The 19,824-nt window shown below is 42.5% G+C and overlaps 1 protein-coding gene across 1 annotated transcript in view; it reads left to right on the forward strand.

The window, feature by feature from the left end:
* Window positions 1–278: 278 nt before the first annotated feature.
* The window catches only part of lasp1 (LIM and SH3 protein 1), a 30,785-nt gene continuing 11,239 nt past the window's right edge, over window positions 279–19,824 (forward strand). The window contains exons 1-3 of the mRNA XM_056400987.1: window positions 279–582; window positions 11,455–11,549; window positions 17,264–17,348. Of these exons, the coding sequence (XP_056256962.1) occupies window positions 514–582; window positions 11,455–11,549; window positions 17,264–17,348 (249 nt within the window). The 5' untranslated portion in view covers window positions 279–513. The remainder of the gene's footprint in view (window positions 583–11,454; window positions 11,550–17,263; window positions 17,349–19,824) is intronic.

The raw sequence follows: 19,824 nt of genomic DNA on the forward strand, positions 1-19,824 counted from the left end.
CTATGCAAGCGCAGATGGGACGAGGACAGATATGTTGCACATGCACAAAGGTTGACCTGGATTTCTTCACAGTTACGCAAAACTGAGTGTGTGTTGCATCATTTTCAAATCATACACACATGGTGAAGTCTCGGTTAAATGTGTAAAATGTATAGATGATGTGGTTAAACCTATGAAATAACAATCAGATCTTTCTTCCAAGTAAAAAAAAGTGAACCTCCCACACTACCTCTTCCCTTTCTGCTCGGACACGCGCAGTCGAGGGAGGGAAGGAGGGGGGCAGCGGGAGCGCGCTTTCCGTGTCTGGTTAGTGGACTGACAGCCAGCTGTGCGGCTACAACGACAACAACAAGCTCCTGGATTTGCTACATACAACTAGATTAGTGTTGGTCTGCTACTGATCATAATTGTACACTATAGCTAGTTTTTGACGTGAGTACTCGGCAGCACACAGCTACAACCAGTATCATCGGCGGTTTCTGTGCTAACTAGCAAGAAGAGCATTCCTCCAACATGAATCCGCTGTGTGGCAGATGTAATCTAGTCGTTTACCCCACGGAAAAAGTGAATTGTCTGGACAAGGTAAGGACATGACTAAACAGGCTTACTGTCTATTCTTCTTTTACAAAATGGCCTTAATGAGCCCTCCTCCACTTGCACCCTTACTGAACTCATTTCTACTCTGCTAAAATGACTCATTTCACACATTTTTGTGAATGAATTGAACACCCCAACAGGACAGGTATTTCGCTAGCTAGTCAAGCTAACAGCTAGCTACCGTCTGGGAGGCGATGGCTAAACAGCGCGGACCAGAAACGGAAATTACACCCTATAGTGTAGACATTCTTCTACTTTAATCAACCTGAATTTTAAATAGTTTTATGCAAGACAATGGCTTCAGGCTGCGACATTGATTTACCCTAAACCAGCGCCTCACAGTGCCTCCGACAGCCGAGGCTGGTCTGGGCCTGGCTGGCACTACAGCTTTGAAGGAAACTGATTGATAACGTCTCGGAGCTTTCTCTGAAAAGCGCATTCAGTGGTTGAAGGATTTACCTTACAGATACTAAACGAAAGATGGCTCCGGGGTGTCTTTAGAGAATATTATAGCCCATGCTTTTCGTGTGTACCACTGTTGAATGCAGCGTGGACTGATGTCTGTGTCCAATTCACTGGCTAATCCAAATCAGGGGTGATTAGTTTTCAGTCAAAAGCCTAATCTCAGCCAAGGTGGTAATCTCATCAGTTTTATCCATAGTGATTCAGTCCAGGTCACTCATCCACATGGGAGCAACAATTTGAGTTAACACTGGTGCTGCACATCTTCCTGTGTCCCCTTTAGCTTGGAGGGAGGTAAAAGTGACCATATTGCATTAATTAAATGCTGCTGCAACTTTACAAGAAGATAGGGCATACATGCAACACACTTAACTTGTAAGGTGGGTGGGGTCTTCTTTGCTAGGCATAGGAAGAGCTATGTTTACATAGTTTTACAAAAGCATGGCTTGAGGCAAGTAGATAATTTGTCTAATGGACATCTGAATGGCTATTGAAAATCAATCCGTGTTGAGACGTGCTTATCTGTTGGGGTTGACAGACGAGGAGGATGGAGGAGGAGCACACAAAGCACATTATCCAAAGTAACATCAGCTCTTGATTGGATGCATTCTTGAATGCATCATGACTAATGTTTTCCCAAACTGCTCGGGGCTGGAAATGATTTACCTCCAGAACCTCTCTTCATGCACAAGCGACCCATGCAACCCTAACGTTACAAGTCATGCTAGCTTGTTAGAAGGCTAGTATTGATGAGAACCAATTTGCCACAAGTACACCCTGAATGTGCTGTGGAATCTGGCCTGTAGCAGGGTGCATTCCAGCAGACAGACACTCCCATAAAACGTGCTCTGTCAGAGGCCCGCTGTGCTGTCTCCCTGCTCTTAACCAAGCACAGGAGAGTAGCCTGGCGTCTGTCTTTGCTGCCATTCCGCATCAGCGCTCACCCCTTCAGACACGCCAACACAACCTCCCCTTTTCCTTCTCCGTGGCACACACACACACACACACACACACACACACTCGTTTGTTTAAAGCAGCCGAGGCCACATTGGATTTGGATTTTTCCATGTGCTAGGCTAGCTCAGGTGAAGGCAGGACAGCCGAGGGTGCTGCCGCTGCTGCTGCATTGGTATTCTCAGCCACTGATGAATACCTTTTACCTGACAGTCATCTTCTATAATATCTGTCTGTGGAGAGGCTGAGCCACAGAGCCTTGTTTGTCTGTCAGCTGCATTCCAGTATAGCAGGGCTGGGCCCAGCAGAGGGAGCGGGCAGCCGAGCACATGCAAAGACAGGAAGTGAATTTTGGTTGAGGCTCTTGTCGGTGGCGGTTTTTTCTTATTTGTCTTCCTCTCAGTACTTGAGTGCTTTGTTGATAGAAAGGAGTTTAGAGCAAATTTAGAGCATATTTGGCTCAAGTATGAAGCTCATATCTTTCAGAGTAGTTTTTTGTAACTTGAATTGAGGACAACTGTTGAACTGCAGCCAGTAAACCTTGCAACAAGGAAGTAATCCACTATTTTTATTTAACAATGACTAATATGCAAACTTTAACAGCAAAATAGGCTACATTTTGGTAAATGTGGCATATCCAGGAAGTGAAATGATTTGTATGCATGTCTCTTTAAGATTAGTAACAATTATCAGTACTCAGGAAGTGTGTATGTTGAAGATAGATTGAGAGATCTGTGTAGAGGGGTTAGGCTTAAAGCTCATCTCTCACTGAAACACTCGTCTCTGCTAGAGTGTCTGTCTAGTTACTACCTCTACGTGCTGTCTGCATTTTGTATGTCTGCATTACAGATCCTATTTCTTACTGCAGGTAAAGAGATAAAGTCATCCTAAATCACTTCATATGATTTATTAATATTTAACAGTGATATTCAGAAAGTATTCAGACTGCTTCACTTTTTTCACATTTTGTTATCTTGCAGCCTTATGCTAAAAAAAAAACAAAAAAACATTTTTTTCTCATCAATCTACACTCAATATTCCACAATGACAAAGCAAAAAAATGAAAACTGAAATATCACATTGACACAAGTATTCAGATCCTTTGCTTTGACACTTGACATTACGTTTGCTTACATTTCTCTTGATCATGTTTGAGATGCTTCTACAACTTGGTTGGAGTCCACCTGTGGTAAATTCAATTGATTAGACACGCGCCTGTCTATATAAGGCCTCAAAGCTGATGACGCAAAAACCAAGTCATGAGGAGGAAGGAACCTGCAGAGCCGAGACAAGATTGTGTCGAGGCACAGATCTGGGGAAGGCCACCAAAAACATTCTCCAGAGTGGCCTCTCCTCTGTACTGTTTGGTCTCAATTCTAAGTGTCATGTCTGGAGGAAATCAGGCAGCACTCATCACCTGCCCAATACCAATGGTGAAGCATGGGGTTAGGGTTAGGGGTGTTTTTTAGCGGCCGGTACAGGGAGACTAGTCAGGGTTGAGGGAAGACTGAACAGAGCAAAGGACAGAGATATCATAAATGAAAACCTGATCCAGATCTCAGGACCTGAGACTAGGCCGAAGGTTCACCTTCCAACAGGACAAAGACCCTAAACACAAAGTCAAGACAACACAGGAGTGGTTTAGGGACAGCTCTATGGCCCAGACAGAGTGTTGACTTGAACCCAGTCAAACATATCTTGAGAGACCTGAAAATTGGTGTCCACCGATGGTCCCCATCCAACCTGAGAGAGCCTGAGAGGATCTGCAGAGAAGAATGGCAGAAAATCCCTAAATCCAGGTGTGCAAATCTTGTCGCGTCATACCCAAGAAGATTCAAGGCTGTAATTGCTGCCAAAGGTGCTTCAACTAAGTACTACTTAAATGGAATACTTATGTCAATGTGATATTTTAGTTTTTATCTTTTTATTAAGTTTGCAAATATTTGTTGACTGATGAGGGGAAAAATGAATTAAAAGATTTTAGCATGAGACTGCAATAAGACAAAAAGTGAAGGTGTGAACCCCCTTTGAATGCACTGAACATGCCGTTATGTCATAGATTATGAAGTAGTATAACTGCTGAATGTCTATATATAGTGTGAGAAATAGAATTGTATGTTCTGACAGGTTATCCTTTTAACATGTAAGTATGAAGTACAGACATTGCTGCTGGCTTTTGAATGATTTTTGGCTCTTGAATATATTAGCAATGTCAAAACATTTTGATAAGTGTTTATAGACAATATTGGCATGATTGTTTTCTGAGGCAAGACCTTGCTTGTTTGAGATATAGCCTTTATGCAACAGTCTCCCACTTGGCACCAGGTTTCATAGATAAGTCCCAGCCTCACACAAAACAAAACAGGCCATTGGTAGAGAGGAGAGGAGATTCGAAAGAAATATGGATGGACAAAAGCCAGCTGCGAGGTCATTTCTTTCATATCAGCATGTTAGTGAAAGCTTTTACATTGCCGATAGACAATTTCAGATTCTGCTTTCTTGCTTTTGGTCCCTGATGTTTAAGATCACCTATTATGGCCATTTTTAGTGTTCATCATTTTATTCTTGGTGTGGACTAAAAAAGATTTACACTCTTCAGTGTTCTGAAAAGTCATTATTTTTCTTCTGCTTTACATTTTATACTGTACTCTCTTCACCCTCTGTCTGAAAAGCTCGGTTAGAGCACAGGCCTCTTAAAGGCCCCCCTCCTCCCTCTGGAGCTGGAGCCCAGTGTGTTCTGATTGGTCAGCTTGCCGGCAACTACCATGGCAATGACACATTCCGTTCATCTCCTGTAAACAAACTTTGGATGACAATATTCATAACTTGGAATACTTTTATAAGAAACCCTTTTGATTTTAATGTATGGACACTCCCAGACTAAAGGAATATAAATAATGGAGGAGCAGACAGACAGTCCACAGGTAGGGAGTCTCCACCACTTCACCTCCTGCTGGTTTACCATGACGGTAAATCTGAATGAATTTAACGTTAGTGGGCATAGTTACTGAAAAAAAGAACTCAGCGGATAATTTATCTGCGCTAACAAGGTACAGCATGTCAACACTGACAAACGTTTAAGCATTTATATCTTTGGTATGCTGCTTCTTACTAACTGGATCAGGTTGCGGTTAACGTCCACAATAACAATGCAGAACGACAGGCTGTGAGGCTGGGTCCCCTGTTTGGCCACATCAATTGTGAATTACAGAAATAACCGTTGTGAAAATGAAACGTCTAACTGTGTGTGGTTTCTGAAGCAGTCCTCATTGAAGTGTGGGCTCATACTATAATGTTTAGAGCAGTGGAGAAAATGAAGTAAATTTCTGCAGGAAATTAAGAACACTGTCTTTTCGGCATGGCTACAAAACTAATGAAAACTCTTCACCATAAGTAGTTATGTGTTGTGCCTTGTGTGGGGGCGTGCCAAGCTTGGAGGTGGGCAACACCAATAGAATTATTGACGTCAATCGGACCAAGAAGTAATGTCTGGACCCCCAACGAGGCGTTTCATACAAAGGAGAAAACTGGGTTTTTACTCTGACAGAGTTACTCTCTTTGATGTAAACTTTGATCCTTGAGACCATTTACATGCACAAAAAAAACCCTATATAACACACTATAAGTAAGGGAAAAGCATAATAGGTCACCTTCAAACTCACAGAATGATCAACTACAGGGAATTTTATTATATATTAACAAAATAACAATTTAATATTTACTTTGAAAGATGTGTTTGTGGAGATCAAGTTGGATAGGTAGCGGTGGAAGCCCATCTTACTCCACATGATCTCAAATGTTCTGATATGGTTGGCATTAGCAAAAGTGTGAGTAGTAATTGCATTTCATACACCATTTACCTCACACACTGATGTATCTGACTCATACTACAGTTCTTTACTTTTTCCATCCATTTGTATTATTTAGTTAGCAAATTGGTTAATGTATTACTTGGCTTCAGTGTGGGTTTTCTGGTTATGATGAGAGCCTCAATTGTGCTACTGCTGTTCAATCCCAGGAAATTGCTGGAAAAGGGGGTTAAAGGTCAGAACAGTACAGTATGCAAGTTGTGCAGCTCTGTACAGTCTTATTCTCTGTATGAAAGAGCTGAAAACATGCACCACATGCTTATATGCACAGTCACCAAAGCTTTTTTTCTAGCATTTGGAACATTACATTTCATGTAATCACGTCAATTCCTCACTGTGTATATTTCAATCTTATGCAGGTGTCGTAACTCTGGTCTTGTGCAGGCGCTATAATGTAAATGAGGAGCATTTTCCTTCATTTACCCCCTGATGGTCCAGTGTGAACGCTTTTCCTCTAACCCCAGCTTTAGAGGAAATTGTCTGCTGCCTTCCCTATGTTTAGCCAGATTATTCTGAGTGCTGATTCATGTTGTCCAAATGCCTCAAGAGGTGAGGAATCTGTCCAGCCACACCAGTCACCTCCCTTTGATGACTCACAGCCACAAACACATTACAGTCAAAATCCCCCGAGGTGTTGACTCCACAGCGAGCGGCCAGGTACTTCTCCTTTGCACATTTTTATCAGATCAGAAAAAGGAACTAGTGCACATGTTCTGTTTGCTTTCCCAATATATTACAGCGTTACTTTTACACCCCCCACCCCCCCTAAAAAACACACACACACACACACACACACACACATACAAAAAAAATCTCTGAATCCTCATTGATGCTCTGCCTTAAAATTCATAGAAAGGAAGGCAGAGAGGCTGTTTTATTCACTGTAGCTGTAACACAATTGGATGTTTTGTAAAGTGAATTTATACAAATGATTTATGACAAAGCAGAAGTGTTTTGACACATCACCTTTACCATGTTTTTGAACATCTCTTTGCTTACATGTTACTGAGTGCACATCACAGTCTGGAGTGGTCTGGAAAGTGTGCAAAGTGCATACTCTACTCATCCTCATAGTATGTCTCTTCAAATCACTGTCTGCCTGCTTGCCAGCAACAAAGCCCCTGGCTTAGGTAAAAACTAATGGCATCAGGTTGGCCAATAATGAACCATGCTTTGATGCTTGCTTTAATGAGTTAGCATTTCCTCTATTTGCACCAGACAGATGTGGGTGCTTTGTCTATAGGCATGTACCATCTTATGCAAGAATGATCTTTCGCACTCACACTTACACATAAATAAGCTGATGTAGTGGCCGTGTGTGTGAGTGTGTGTGAGTGTGTGTGAGTGTGTGTGTGTGTGTATGTGTGTGTATGTGTGTGTGTGTGTGTGTTTGTGTGCGTGCTTGCGTGTGTGTGTTTGTGTGTCTGGTGGTGTATTTGTTATATTTAACCACAATTGATTGGTATAGCATCTTTCAAACTGTGGGCACAATCAGCCTCTAAAAGCATAAAACAAAGCGGTTTAGACTGAAGTTAATTGCCACCGAATTGACCAAGAGTTATGAGACATTTCATCAGGGTCCTGAGGGATGTCCTTCAGTGTTATAAGGCGCTAAATTCCTCTGATGCTTAATGTGGTGATTACCAAGAGGACTGGAGTGTGCAAATCCATTTAACACGGCTTATAGATTGTCTAGATACTATTATTTTTATCTAAATATGACATGATATTGTGATAAATTCTTAATTAATCAGTACATAAAATAACACCAGCCTAGAATTTGTAAATGTTTCTGCTCTGCAAGTCAATTGGAAACATGGTTTGGGTATCTACCAACTAGAACTGCAACGATTAGTCAGTTAGTCGATCAACAGGAAATGAATCGGCAACTATTATGAAAATCGATCAGTCGTTTCAAGTGTATTTGCCAGTTTCCTTAGTCTTCTGTGATAGTAAACTTACTGTCTTTGGGTTTTAGACTGTTGGACGGACAAAACGACATTTTTAAGACATTGGCTTGGGCTTTGCGATAAAATATACAGTACAATTTTCACCATTTTCAGACATTTTATCATCCAAACAACTAATTTATTAATAATAATAATAATAGTAGTAGTAGTAATTGATAATGAAAATACTTAGTTGGAGTTCTATTTTCCATCTATAAAACATCAAATGACAACGGTGGTTTAGTAAATGTGTCGCTCTGGTTGGAGGACCACATGAAGTGAGTAATTTACCCTGTTAAGATTAGACACTAATTCTGTCACAGGAAGTGGTTGACACAACGGGCCTGCAGCATTTTAATGCCTGAAGCAGAGAACTTAATTGTCTCCTATCAGTCTGTAGTTAGTATGTGAGAGCACGCTTCTGGTCAGACTCTCACTAACCATCCCTCTGTGTGTGCATATATGGTGTCTGAAGTTATGTTGAGCTCCCATATAGCTGCAGGGGTTTTGTCCAGGCCAACTTGTATCTGGTTCTCACAGAGAGGGAGCTGTGAGTCTGACTGGGCATTTCTGTTCTTGATTGGACCCTGCATCGCACATGCAGACATATAACCTACATACAATTATACACACGTGGACACACACACAGTTACACTCAGACACACACATGTAGACACGCATACACATGTGCCCTTGAGCCGCGTTGATGCAGGGAGACAGTACTGTTTTTTCTATGGGTGTTTTATTTCTAGGGCTTCGACTCTGCAGTGTCCTCATTTTCCAGCTGACTGCCAGATCCTGCCTCGGCACCCGAGAGCCAGGTTTTCCTGGAGCTGGACAAGGCTAACTGCTGGATGGCCTCTCGAGCACACATTTGGGATGTTTCTCGCTCCCACATCTCTGTTTGTCCCTTCCTCTCCCTTTGGCATGTATTTGTCTCATCCTAGAGCTAATATCAATCCCAGACCTAATGTGCTCCTACCAGATGCTGTATATTCAGATTGTGTCTAGGTTCAGATGAGATGGGTGGCGGTTCATGCCTGGCATGACAATGTGTCGCGAGTGACCATTTGTGATTATATTGCAACTCCCTGTGCACATTTGATTTTAACTGTGGGGAAACTGCTGAGCTGAAAAAAATTAAAATGTATGTTCAGCCATACAGCTAAAGCGTATGCCTCCAGTGGCTAAATGTAAACCGAATAAAGTTACCAAGGTTGTCATTTTTAAGGTTTGAGAAATGTATTTAAGTTTTAATATTCATAGTATAGTGCAAATGTGGACACATACATCCCTGCCTCCATACAAATGAGACCTGAGATCCTTAGAGATGTCTGTTATTTGTTCATAATAGAGGCAGTTAGAGCAGGGTCTCTGTTCACCTGAGAGGGTCATGTTATCCATGTGAAGGTGGGAGGGTGACGAGGGTTGTCCTGGTGGAATGTGGGTTAGCAGGTTGGGCGAGACTCAGGAGCAGCCGACTTTAGCAGGCTTGTTCTCTGGAACAGACCCAAGGGCAATATTTATTCTGGGAAACAACAGAAGTATCAAAGTCCATGCTCAGCTGATAGGCTCACCTTTCTCCCAAAAGCATTTGCATTTGTACGTCTGTATTAGGATTGCGTTGAGATAGGTTATCTCAGTTTGACCATTAGTACAGATGTGGAGAAATGGTAAGTCAGCAGCTGTGGAGAATATCATACTGGGTTGCTGCACTACAAGTACTTGAACCAGACGGTATGCATGCATAGATGGCAACCACCACAGCTGCAAATCAGCTGAAGCTACAGGAAATGGAATCTGCCTGCAGTATGCTGTTGTTTGTAAAGAGATTTGCTATTGCAGTACTAGCCAATACAATGGCGAACAATGGAAAGAGTAACACGATGTGTCCATCTGCAGCTCCCTCAGGCCCCTGATCGGGCTGTAGTGGGATAAGGAGTTTGCGTTCGAAGGCTTGGCCCAGTGTTTGGCTCTGTATCACAGCTCCGCTGAACAGAGCCCAGACTCGCCGTTCACTGTGAGCCTCCTCTTTTGTATACCTCAGTACAATATTGCTGGTGCACAGCTACAAATGCAGACACACACGTACGCCAGCCTGTTGTCAGTGCGTGGACCACCCTGCGTGGTCCATTACATCCAGACAGAACAGACTATACTGTTGTTAAAACCAGCCTGAAGCCATATTTTAGATCCTTCAGTAATGGAAGAAAGGATGTGTGTTTGCCATGATTGTGTCTACTGTCCATCTGCTGCTTTCACCAACCTCAACATCCTGGTGATTTATAGCCACCTTTGAATCGTTGCTGTAACACACGCTACATTATCAAACTGTGTCACTGCACACAGGGAAATGATGGGTCTTTCTGTCGGTATCGTGCCGCTTCTTATCCTGAGAAGACGTGTGGAATCAAATTTGCATCACGCGTGTGTTTATAAGAGACACATTGAGAAAGTGATGTTATATATTGATGTGTTTCTGCAGTTTTACCCTCTGTTTTGAATCATCTTTTCTGTGCTGTTTGTTTGGAAGATTAGTGTTTTGTGTGTGGGCAATTGGTGTAGAAAGTGATAAAGAGTGGGTGAAAGAATGAGAGTGATGGCAGAGCGCCCTGAGGCCATGTTAATAAGGACTCCCTCTTTCTTTCCCTCCCATTCTTGCGTTTCTCTCTCTTCGTGTCTTTGCACTCCTCCCTCCCTTCCCTTGATGATAGCAGGAGCAGCCAGATCATTGCTTCACATTGGCTTTTCTCTCCCTCTTGCCCACCCCTCCCCTTCTTGCGCCCTTCCTCTTGCTCGCTCTAGCTCCTTCCTTTCATGTTTCCTCCCTCCTTCCAGTTTTCTCCAATCCTTCCCTCCGTCCATCCCTCTTTGAACCCTCAGGCCGCAGATCAGCCCAGTGCCAGGAGAGAAAAGGAAAAGAGGCAAGAGGGCGGGTGGGTGGGAGGAAGGGATAGAGGGCAGTGAGGGAGATAGAGGCACAGCCTCTTCTGAAGATGGATAGAGGAGCTACAGAAACATGCAAAGATGAACACACTAACAGGAAGGGAGTCAAAGGGTGGCTTTCAAAGCACAGCCTCTGCAACTTAAGACATCCTCTGTTGATGTCTATGTAGAACACAAAAACTTGAAACAGCATCAAAGCTCATTCTCTAATAATTAAGGTGTCAAAAGTGACATGAACAGATTTAACAGCAAAAGTGCAGACTTATGCTTGTCAGTCACAAACTTCACAGCCCTTCTTTACTTTTCACACCAACTACTTGGTACTCACTACTAAATAGTAACCATTCAGTTTTCTAGCGAAAGGGGAAGTTAGTTTTTTTGTAAGTGCTCAGTGCAATCGTACACAAACTACTGTGCCTCCACATTGCTTCACTCCTAACAGTCACCGTTCTTTCTGTCTGCACCCAGCTCCTGTCCCTGTGAAACCTCAAGGGAATAGAAATTAGTCCTGGCTTCACTGCTTCAATTAGCTTTCCTGTGCTTGTTGGTGTATGGGTGTCATTGTGTGTCTGTGTTTGGTAGGTTCTCCTGCTGGGGAAATAAGGTGAAACAAATGTCTCACATCTTCCCATCATTAATGTTTTGTGTGTCCCCTCTGTCTTTTTTGTTTCTGACAGTACTGGCATAAAGGATGCTTCAGCTGCGAGGTCTGCAAAATGACTCTAAACATGAAGAATTACAAAGGCTTTGAGAAGAGACCATACTGCAATGCGTAAGTTGTCCATAACTCATCATTCTGTGTATGGCAGTGTCGTGTTTTTACACTAAACCCTAAGACACTGACAGCAGTGTTTAATCTGTCCACAAACTGAAATAGGACTCTCTAAATGTGTGTGTGTGTGTGTGTGTGTGTGTGTGTGTGTGTGTGTGTGTGTGTGTGTGTGTGTGTGTGTGTGTGTGTGTGTGTGTGTGTGTGTGTGTGTGTGTGTGTGTGCGCGCGTGCATGCATGTTGCAACCCAACCATGGCCCCTCTTTCCCTCCTCTGCTGTTTATCTGTGACTATTCCAGCTCCCCCCTCAGAGAGAAGGTCTATATGTGGTGTGGGAAAGTGCCTCCATCCCTCCTCCTCCTACTCGGTGGGGAAGAAGGGGAGGGGGGTATCAACAAAGGAAATTCCTAAAGTTCCTCTACAGTGACACAGGCGGACACTCTGAAAACTAGCATGTCCGCTCACGCTTCAGCACATACTCGCACACTAAAGGGCTCATCAGGAATCCATGGAATCCCCCTTTCCCATTACTTGTAATGATTTTCTCCTCTCTGTGTGTTTGTGAGAGCGAGTGCATGTTCTGAGAGGGGAATGCAGAGAGGAGGTGTTGCTTCATGTTCTGACAAGCTCCCTTTGCATTTTTCTTAAATGCCATTTTATGCCAAGGAAATACATCGAGAAACGTCATGCTAGCATTGTTATATTCAACCCTAGTGGAAAGCCTTGGCTAGTGGGCAAACCTGTGGTCAGCTGTTTTCTGCAGCATTTGGCTTCTGTTATGTTTAATACCAGGGACAAGTCATTTGCGCCTGGAGTAAAATAACATGTCACTTGATTTTTTTTTTTCTCCCTCTAGTACATGTGGTAAAACTAAGGAACATTTTACACTCTTACATTTATTGCCTTTCTTCTGGTGGGGGCTAAAGACACATTCAGACTGGACACAAGGCAAATTCATCCAAATTTTCCTGCCAACTGTGTTTATTAGCCATAAACAGGCAATAAACATGTAAAGCACCGGTGTACGCAGCTAGCTAACCCTACACACTGAACAGGGTGCAACTGATTTCAGATGTTTACAGGAACTCCAGTAGCTTCCTTAATTTTCCTCGACTCACTCACTCATCTATTTACTGGCTCTATATTTTCATGAAATGGAGTCATACCTCACAGGATACCTGCACATTTCTCTCTCAAGTTTGAACATTTTCAGCCCGATGAAAGGTTTAGTTTTAACCTGAGGGAACGAAACAAAGTAAAACATTTTTTACTTGGTAGATCTGATAGGCAAAACCCCATAAAATCATTTAAATAATTTCCAGGTTAAACAAATGTGTCGATCTGACGAGCAACTCACAGTTGAGCGTGTGCGTCTAATAAAAAGCCACTGAACCAGCACAGCATGCACAACACCAGGACTGTAACCAAAGAGCATTATTTGTGTTACTTACACCTGTGCTTTTCCTGTGACATGTTCAGTACAAAAAAAGCAGTTGGTGCTTTATTGGTTTGTCAGTGCACAGGAATGGAATCTGCTTAGTAGAAGCACTATTGGCCATAGATTTTAGCAGCTAAAGCCCCATACCCGTGGTACTCTCCCTGGCTATCCTGTTGGTTTTTGTGCACCTGCCACACCTTTATGATTTCATTTAAGGGTATGAGGTTTGCTTCCACAGCAAATCCTCGCCATAGCCCTGCTGAACCTCAACCCGAGCAGAGGTCTAATTAACCATGATAAGTGAAAACCGATTTATAAGATTTATATATATATATATATATATATATATATATATGTGTGTGTATATATATGTGTGTGTATATATATGTGTGTGTATATATATGTGTGTGTATATATATATATATATATATATGTATATGTATATATATGTGTATATATATATATATATATGTATATGTGTATATATATATATATATGTATATATATATTTTGTTGTTTATTTATTATTAACTGTTATTATTATTATTATCAACAATGAGCTAATGGACATCGAGGTGTTAATCACCTATAGCAGGTGTCATCCTGCTATCACCTTTGTTTCCACAGAGTAAAGTGGCTCCTTCTTTTCCCGTTCCTGCTTCCGACGTTCCCTCCGCTGGCAGCAGGAGCAAGGCCCTTCAGAGCCTGTTTATTATGCCTCTTTCCGTTTGTTTAAAACAAGCCTTGTTTGAGTAAACATCATCAGGGGAAGAGCCTCCCCGCTTCAGGAAAGGAATGCAGGCTACATTCTCTGTTATTATTCTGTGGGATAACTACTTTATCATTACTCCTCTATATTTGTCCTTAGTAATTGATATAAGAGTTGTTTGTTTTCACTGTATTCCCACCCACCTCTTCCTTGAGAATTCCGTCTCCGATTAGATGCTACAGTCAAAGGAGGGAATTGTGGGAGATTTAGGAGGGCAGATAAGTAGACAGAAAAATTCTTAATCTCCCCTGGAGGCTGTGGGAGCCTTTGGTGGGGCACTGCCTTAATGACTGATAGTGTGATATTAATTTGGACATCGGTGTGGTGTCATTAAAACATTTCACAAATGTCTTGATTATACGTTATTGCTCACATTGGCCACCACTTCCTCTTGATGTTACGCCTGGTCTACGGGCCTCGTCTTTCTGCTAGCAGCCCTTCTTCAACGCTGCCTCAACCAACTACTGCTCCTATGCTGTGATGTGTGTGTTGTGATGACACCTCATTCATTGAACTTGTTGAGTTGGATGATATGTACATGCAGATGGAAATGTTTAACCTGAATGATGCATTACAACCTTTCCAGGTCTTACAGGGTCAAGCCAGCCACAACATCTCCTGGTCCCACAATGCAAACAGGCCTCTCCTCCTGCACAGTAGGCAGTTTCTGTGTGTGTGTGTGTGTGTGTGTGTGTGTGTGTGTGTGTGTGTGTGTGTGTGTGTGTGTGTGTGTGTGTGTGTGTGTGTGTGTGTGTGTGTGTGTGTGTGTGTGTGTGTGTGTGTGTGTGTGTGTGTGTGTGTGTGTGTGTTTACACATATGCGTGGCCCCCTCACTCCTGCACCCCACCGTGCCTCCCCTCCATTTTGATCGCTCCCTTTTTTTTAGCGTTCACAGGGCTAACTGAGTTTGTGCATGTGTCACCCACTCCCGTCTGCAACTTATTACCTTGTTATACAACCTGACAGATGAGTCTTCTTGTGACTCACTCATACCCTCAAACAGGCAGGAAAACACAAGCATGGTTACACACACAGACACACATTACAAGATCCCACTGAGTCACTGAGCTCATATCTGCAACCCTGCTGTGTGTTTGCATAGCAATTTAGTGACCCTTAAGTGCAAGGACAGTTCCTAAAGACACATTGAAGATGACAAGAACACTGGTAACACAGATGCTGAGGCAGAGGGTATAGCAGGGGTTTTCAGGCAGAGTGACGCTCTATTAAAGGAAGTGTGTTTCACCACAGACCAGACACACCCAGCTCCAGACAAAAATGAGCATATATTACTATTTTCCTAGCTTTGATCGAGGGACATTTCCCAAGAAAAAGAAAGTGATACACTCCTGGTAAAATGGCTCAAAGTCCAAACTTTATGGCAGTCTTTATGGCACAGTCAGACTGTGTAATTTGAACCCACTTTGATATTATTATTATTATTACTCATATTGAGATCACGCCCATACAGTTATGCAACTAACGTTATATTTATTTATTTTTTTTAAACTGATCAGTACATCACTCATACTTGTGCAGTTGTGTGTGAGTCCAGCCAAGCATTAATTAGCCTCACTGCTATGAAGGATGGGTCCTCAATAATATTTCTGTCAGGTTGAGACATTATTGATCAATGGAGATATAGAATATTTTGACATCGCCATGCCCAGACTCTAAAAAAAGAAGATATGCATTTACAGTCTCGTACTGTAGACTTTGTTATGTAGCCTTTTTTCAGCCCCACTACTACTACTCATCACTCAGATAATTATGGAGGTTGGCGTTCAGAAGTAGCAGGGGGCTTTTGTATATAAAAAGAGGGAGTGATGTGTTTATATAGGAAAACATCTTTTACATCTGCGATGAGATATCTCACACAATGAAAGAGAAGCTTCATTTGCATTGTTTGATTATCTTGTTCACCACCCGCTCGGGCTCACCTGGTAACTCTGTTAACCACTACATCTGAATGTTGCAGAGAGCTTTTGTTTTAGGAAAATGAGCACTAGCAGCTGTAAAAGCCTAGAGTGAGTGCACAAGACCTGCATGTGTTTGGATGGATGCTAGCAGGGATTGAGTGCTGGGGTTTGCTGTGTATCAAGCCAGCTTCAGTCAACTTCTGCTCCTGTTCAGATCTAACTACATCCCACTCTTTCAAATTACCGCTGGGATTTCTTTAAAGTGGCTCATATATCTTTTTAACAGAGTTGTACATAAATACGTCAACCACAATCCTTTGTTAATTTTTTTTTACATCCCATAATAACACGAGGACGAATGCTAATTCCGTTTGTTTGCCATGTTGTCAAGGAAACGGTAAACATATTGCCTAAATGGGTTACCCAGAGGCACGGATAGTGGTTGAAAATTTTTGAGGTCACCCAGTGCCCTGAGGCAGGCTGGGAACTGCAGTCCATATGAGCTGTTAGATAAGCTGCGAGGGCTCTTCCTCTCCTGCTGGATTCGAGCCATGTGTTTTTGCTGCCTTCAGGACCACAGTGAACTGCAAGGCACCATTATTTGTGGACCTCAAAGCTACTTGTGCACAGAAGCCTCCATCGTATAAAAACTCTGACTTATGCTTTGCACGCATAAACCATTGACGGCACTTTAGGCGATCAATAAGTAGGCGTGTGATGAATGGCTATTGGAATGCTGCTCGGTGTGCTGCATGTGTGCATGTCTGTGTGATGCCAAGATGCGTGTTTGTGCTTACTTGTGTATGATTCTGTTTGTTACATTTGTTTCAGGCAGAGCATTTTCTCCTGAGCAGTAGGAGGTCGGGTGGTTATGGGGTCTGCCGCTGTCAAGAAAATTCCCAGAATCCATTCAGAAAAGAGACTCGCCTTCATGCTCTGCTGAAGGGGGCTGCCCATGACATCATTCACACTCGCCCACTGTCTCCTTGACCCTGTTGCTGTGTCTGTTGCATGCTGTTCCTCTTCCTGTTATTCCCCATAGGACCATGCCTGTGTGTGTGTGTGTGTGTGTGTGTGTGTGTGTGTGTGTGTGTGTGTGTGTGTGTGTGTGTGTGTGCACGGTGTGTACACTGGGTGCGTGCGTGTGTGTGTGGTGTGCCTGTGCTTTGTAAGCTTGGAAAGATTTTTCCACACCTGCTATGGCTCTCCTCCAAAACTCTGCAACCTTGAGGCTCTCATCCCCCCTACACAGCCCCTGCCTGCACTTCCTCTTTTTCAGACTACATTGGCTCCCACTGACAGAGCATTGTGTGTTATACTGACATGCTTTTTGTCTACAGGGGCTCCTAACTCAACCTCAGGACCACCTTGAATAACAAATGCCCCCACTGTGGGGCCACAGACTGCACACTGCTTGAGTTATGCTGTTTTTTCTCTTAGAGTCTAGGCTTGAGCGTCACAGTGGGAGTCTGAGTAAAAGCTGGCATCTGTCTGTGTGTGTGTGTGTGTGTGTGTGTGTGCGCGTGCGTGTGTGTGTGTTTGTGTTTACTGTGTACTGACTTTCTTTGCTGTTTTTGTGTGACTTTACAGACACTACCCCAAGACAAACTTCACCTGTGTGGCTGACACTCCAGAGAATCTCCGCCTCAAACAGCAGAGCAAGATGCAGAGCCAGGTAACTCTTCGTGCCAGTAGCTACCCATGGTATTCATCAATAAACCAAACTCTGACTCTGAGATACACACAGTTTGTTCACAGCTTGGCATTACTCCACAAAAGAGCCAATATAAAGATGTGCTTAATTTAAAAAGCCTGACTTGAGTTAACCCTAAAAATTGATCAGGGGGTAAGTTCTTTCACAAAGCCAACTTTCAGATAACACAATCAGTCTAATTCAGAGCTGGTTTGAGCATTCAAGATAACTGCATGCCCACGGCTTTAAGACGCACCTGACAAGTCAAGCATGAAATTGATTCACAATGGACAAGTGAGAGACTTGAGGAGAGGGCTGGGAGGTCCACGGCCATGGAATATTATAATAAATCAAATGTTGCAGAGACAAAAAGCTATTGAGAGATGAGCAGTTCTAATACAAGACTGTCAGTTCACTTGTTTCAGTGTCCCAATCCAGTGTGGAAGAGGAGGCTGTCAGTTCAGTCCCGTCATTGTGTAAGCCAATAGAAATGCACTGAAATACTAGTTACCTCTAGATGACATTAGAAAGTAATGCAGTTTGAAACTATCAAGTAGGACCTTGCTTAAGTCTGTGTCACAACACCTTCCATTTCCTTTTATCACTAGTTGAAACACAATACTAGTTACATAAGAAAGTAGAGCAGTTAATGTCATTAACACTGAATGTAATATATATTTTAAGTAAGCACTGCCTTTCAGTTGAGTATTGTAATTCTGTCTATTAAGAACAAGGCTAGTCTGGACAAATGGTTTTCTATAGTAGCTAAGCTTGACTGTTTGTGGAAACCACATTAGCTTAAACCAAACAAACAAAAAGTAGGTCCTTGTCCATTTGGACTCAGTGTAAGACATAGGTGTTTTCACCAGGAGTAAGTAGATCTGTCCAGAGAGTGTAACATGGCGACAGAAGTTTGTGTCCCATCGGATTGGCTGCTTATGTTTTGGCTGGTGTTTGTTTGTTGACACTCTCCATACTCCAGAATGCTACGACTGAAAAATGAGCTGAATATGGTGCAACAATCCTCGTTTAACCGGTACGCTTACTTTCAGGAGCGGCCTTCTTGATTCACCTGACTGCTTCCACCAGTGTTAATGTGTATGGCTGTTATTTGTATGCCTTTTTACGATGCTTGCAAACTTGATTATAGCCCCATAAATTTTGTGCTTGTTATACCATACCATGTTGGCTCATAATGCAGTGCTAATGGAGCCAATGCCTAGTGGCCCACAACGGATGTACTACTATTTTCTCTGCATCTTTGTTGCTGGTTTTTTTTTTTTTTTTTTTTTTTTTTTTTTTTTTCCTTGGCCATTAACATCTGATTCAAATCTGTTTTTCTCCAAACAGTCACCCATCAAGATCTGGTTTCTAACCCAAGAAAACACCACTAAACCTGTTCCTGCAGAAGCTAAAATAACAAAGACCCAAATATATTCTGAGACCAAAAAAACCTCATCAGACCAAAATATCCATCTGAACTGGGTCATGTGTTATTGCCTTAATAAAGACAGCTCTGACGGAGAGACAGAGATTTATACTCAGCAACAGACTTTTAACAATTTCCACTGTAGCTGTCTGTAGTTAAGAGGACTGCCAAGTCAAAGATCGAGCTAGTATAAGATGTTATTATATATGGTGGCAAACTAATGGCAGACTGTCATCACCCTTGAAGACTGAGGTTTCACTTCACTTATTCAGGCCATGGTGTCTGAGTTATGTTCCTTAGTAGTCTAGGAACTTATCTTACCAGTGTGACCACCTAAATAACCACAGAAAAAAAATCCCCTGAAAGCTACACAACACACATTGATACAAAATTACACAAAAATGCCAGTTTTCAGTGTCATTAATCACAACAACTCAGGAAGGGGAATAGGGAAGGATCCATGAGGGAAAAGGCTTGTGGAGAGAGTGTCATCCAGAGAGTAGGCCGGGCTTTACAAAGAAGGCACATCAGCCGTCTTATCCAAGTGTCAGTGTCAAACGCTACATGCGAGTCTGGGGTGTGTGTATGTGAGAAGGGGTTTTGTGGAGTAATGGGGTGGGGGTAGTGGTCATGTGGGGAGGAAGATAACTGAGGGATTGAGGGACAGATGGTGTTTTTCTACATGGATAGTGAAACCTAACAGCCCCCCACCATCACTCAACCATACACCAAGAGACAGTGATTATTCTAATGGTTTAACATAAACAGTAGCATAAGAATGAGCTCATAATACACAAAAGATGTTATTAGGTTAATCTGCTGATTATTTTCCTGCCGGTGAAATGTCAGAAAATAGTGAAAAAGGCCTTTTATAATGTGCCACAGCTCAAGGAGATGATGCTTGTTTTATTCGACCTTTAGTGCAAAACCTCAACATAATAACTCTGTTGTCATATATGACAAACAAAGCATTAAATCTTTACATTAAGGAGCTGGAACCACTGTATGTTTGGCAGTTTTGTTTGAAAA

The sequence above is a fragment of the Seriola aureovittata genome, chromosome 17 (assembly GCF_021018895.1).
Source record: "Seriola aureovittata isolate HTS-2021-v1 ecotype China chromosome 17, ASM2101889v1, whole genome shotgun sequence".
Lineage (NCBI taxonomy): Eukaryota > Metazoa > Chordata > Actinopteri > Carangiformes > Carangidae > Seriola > Seriola aureovittata.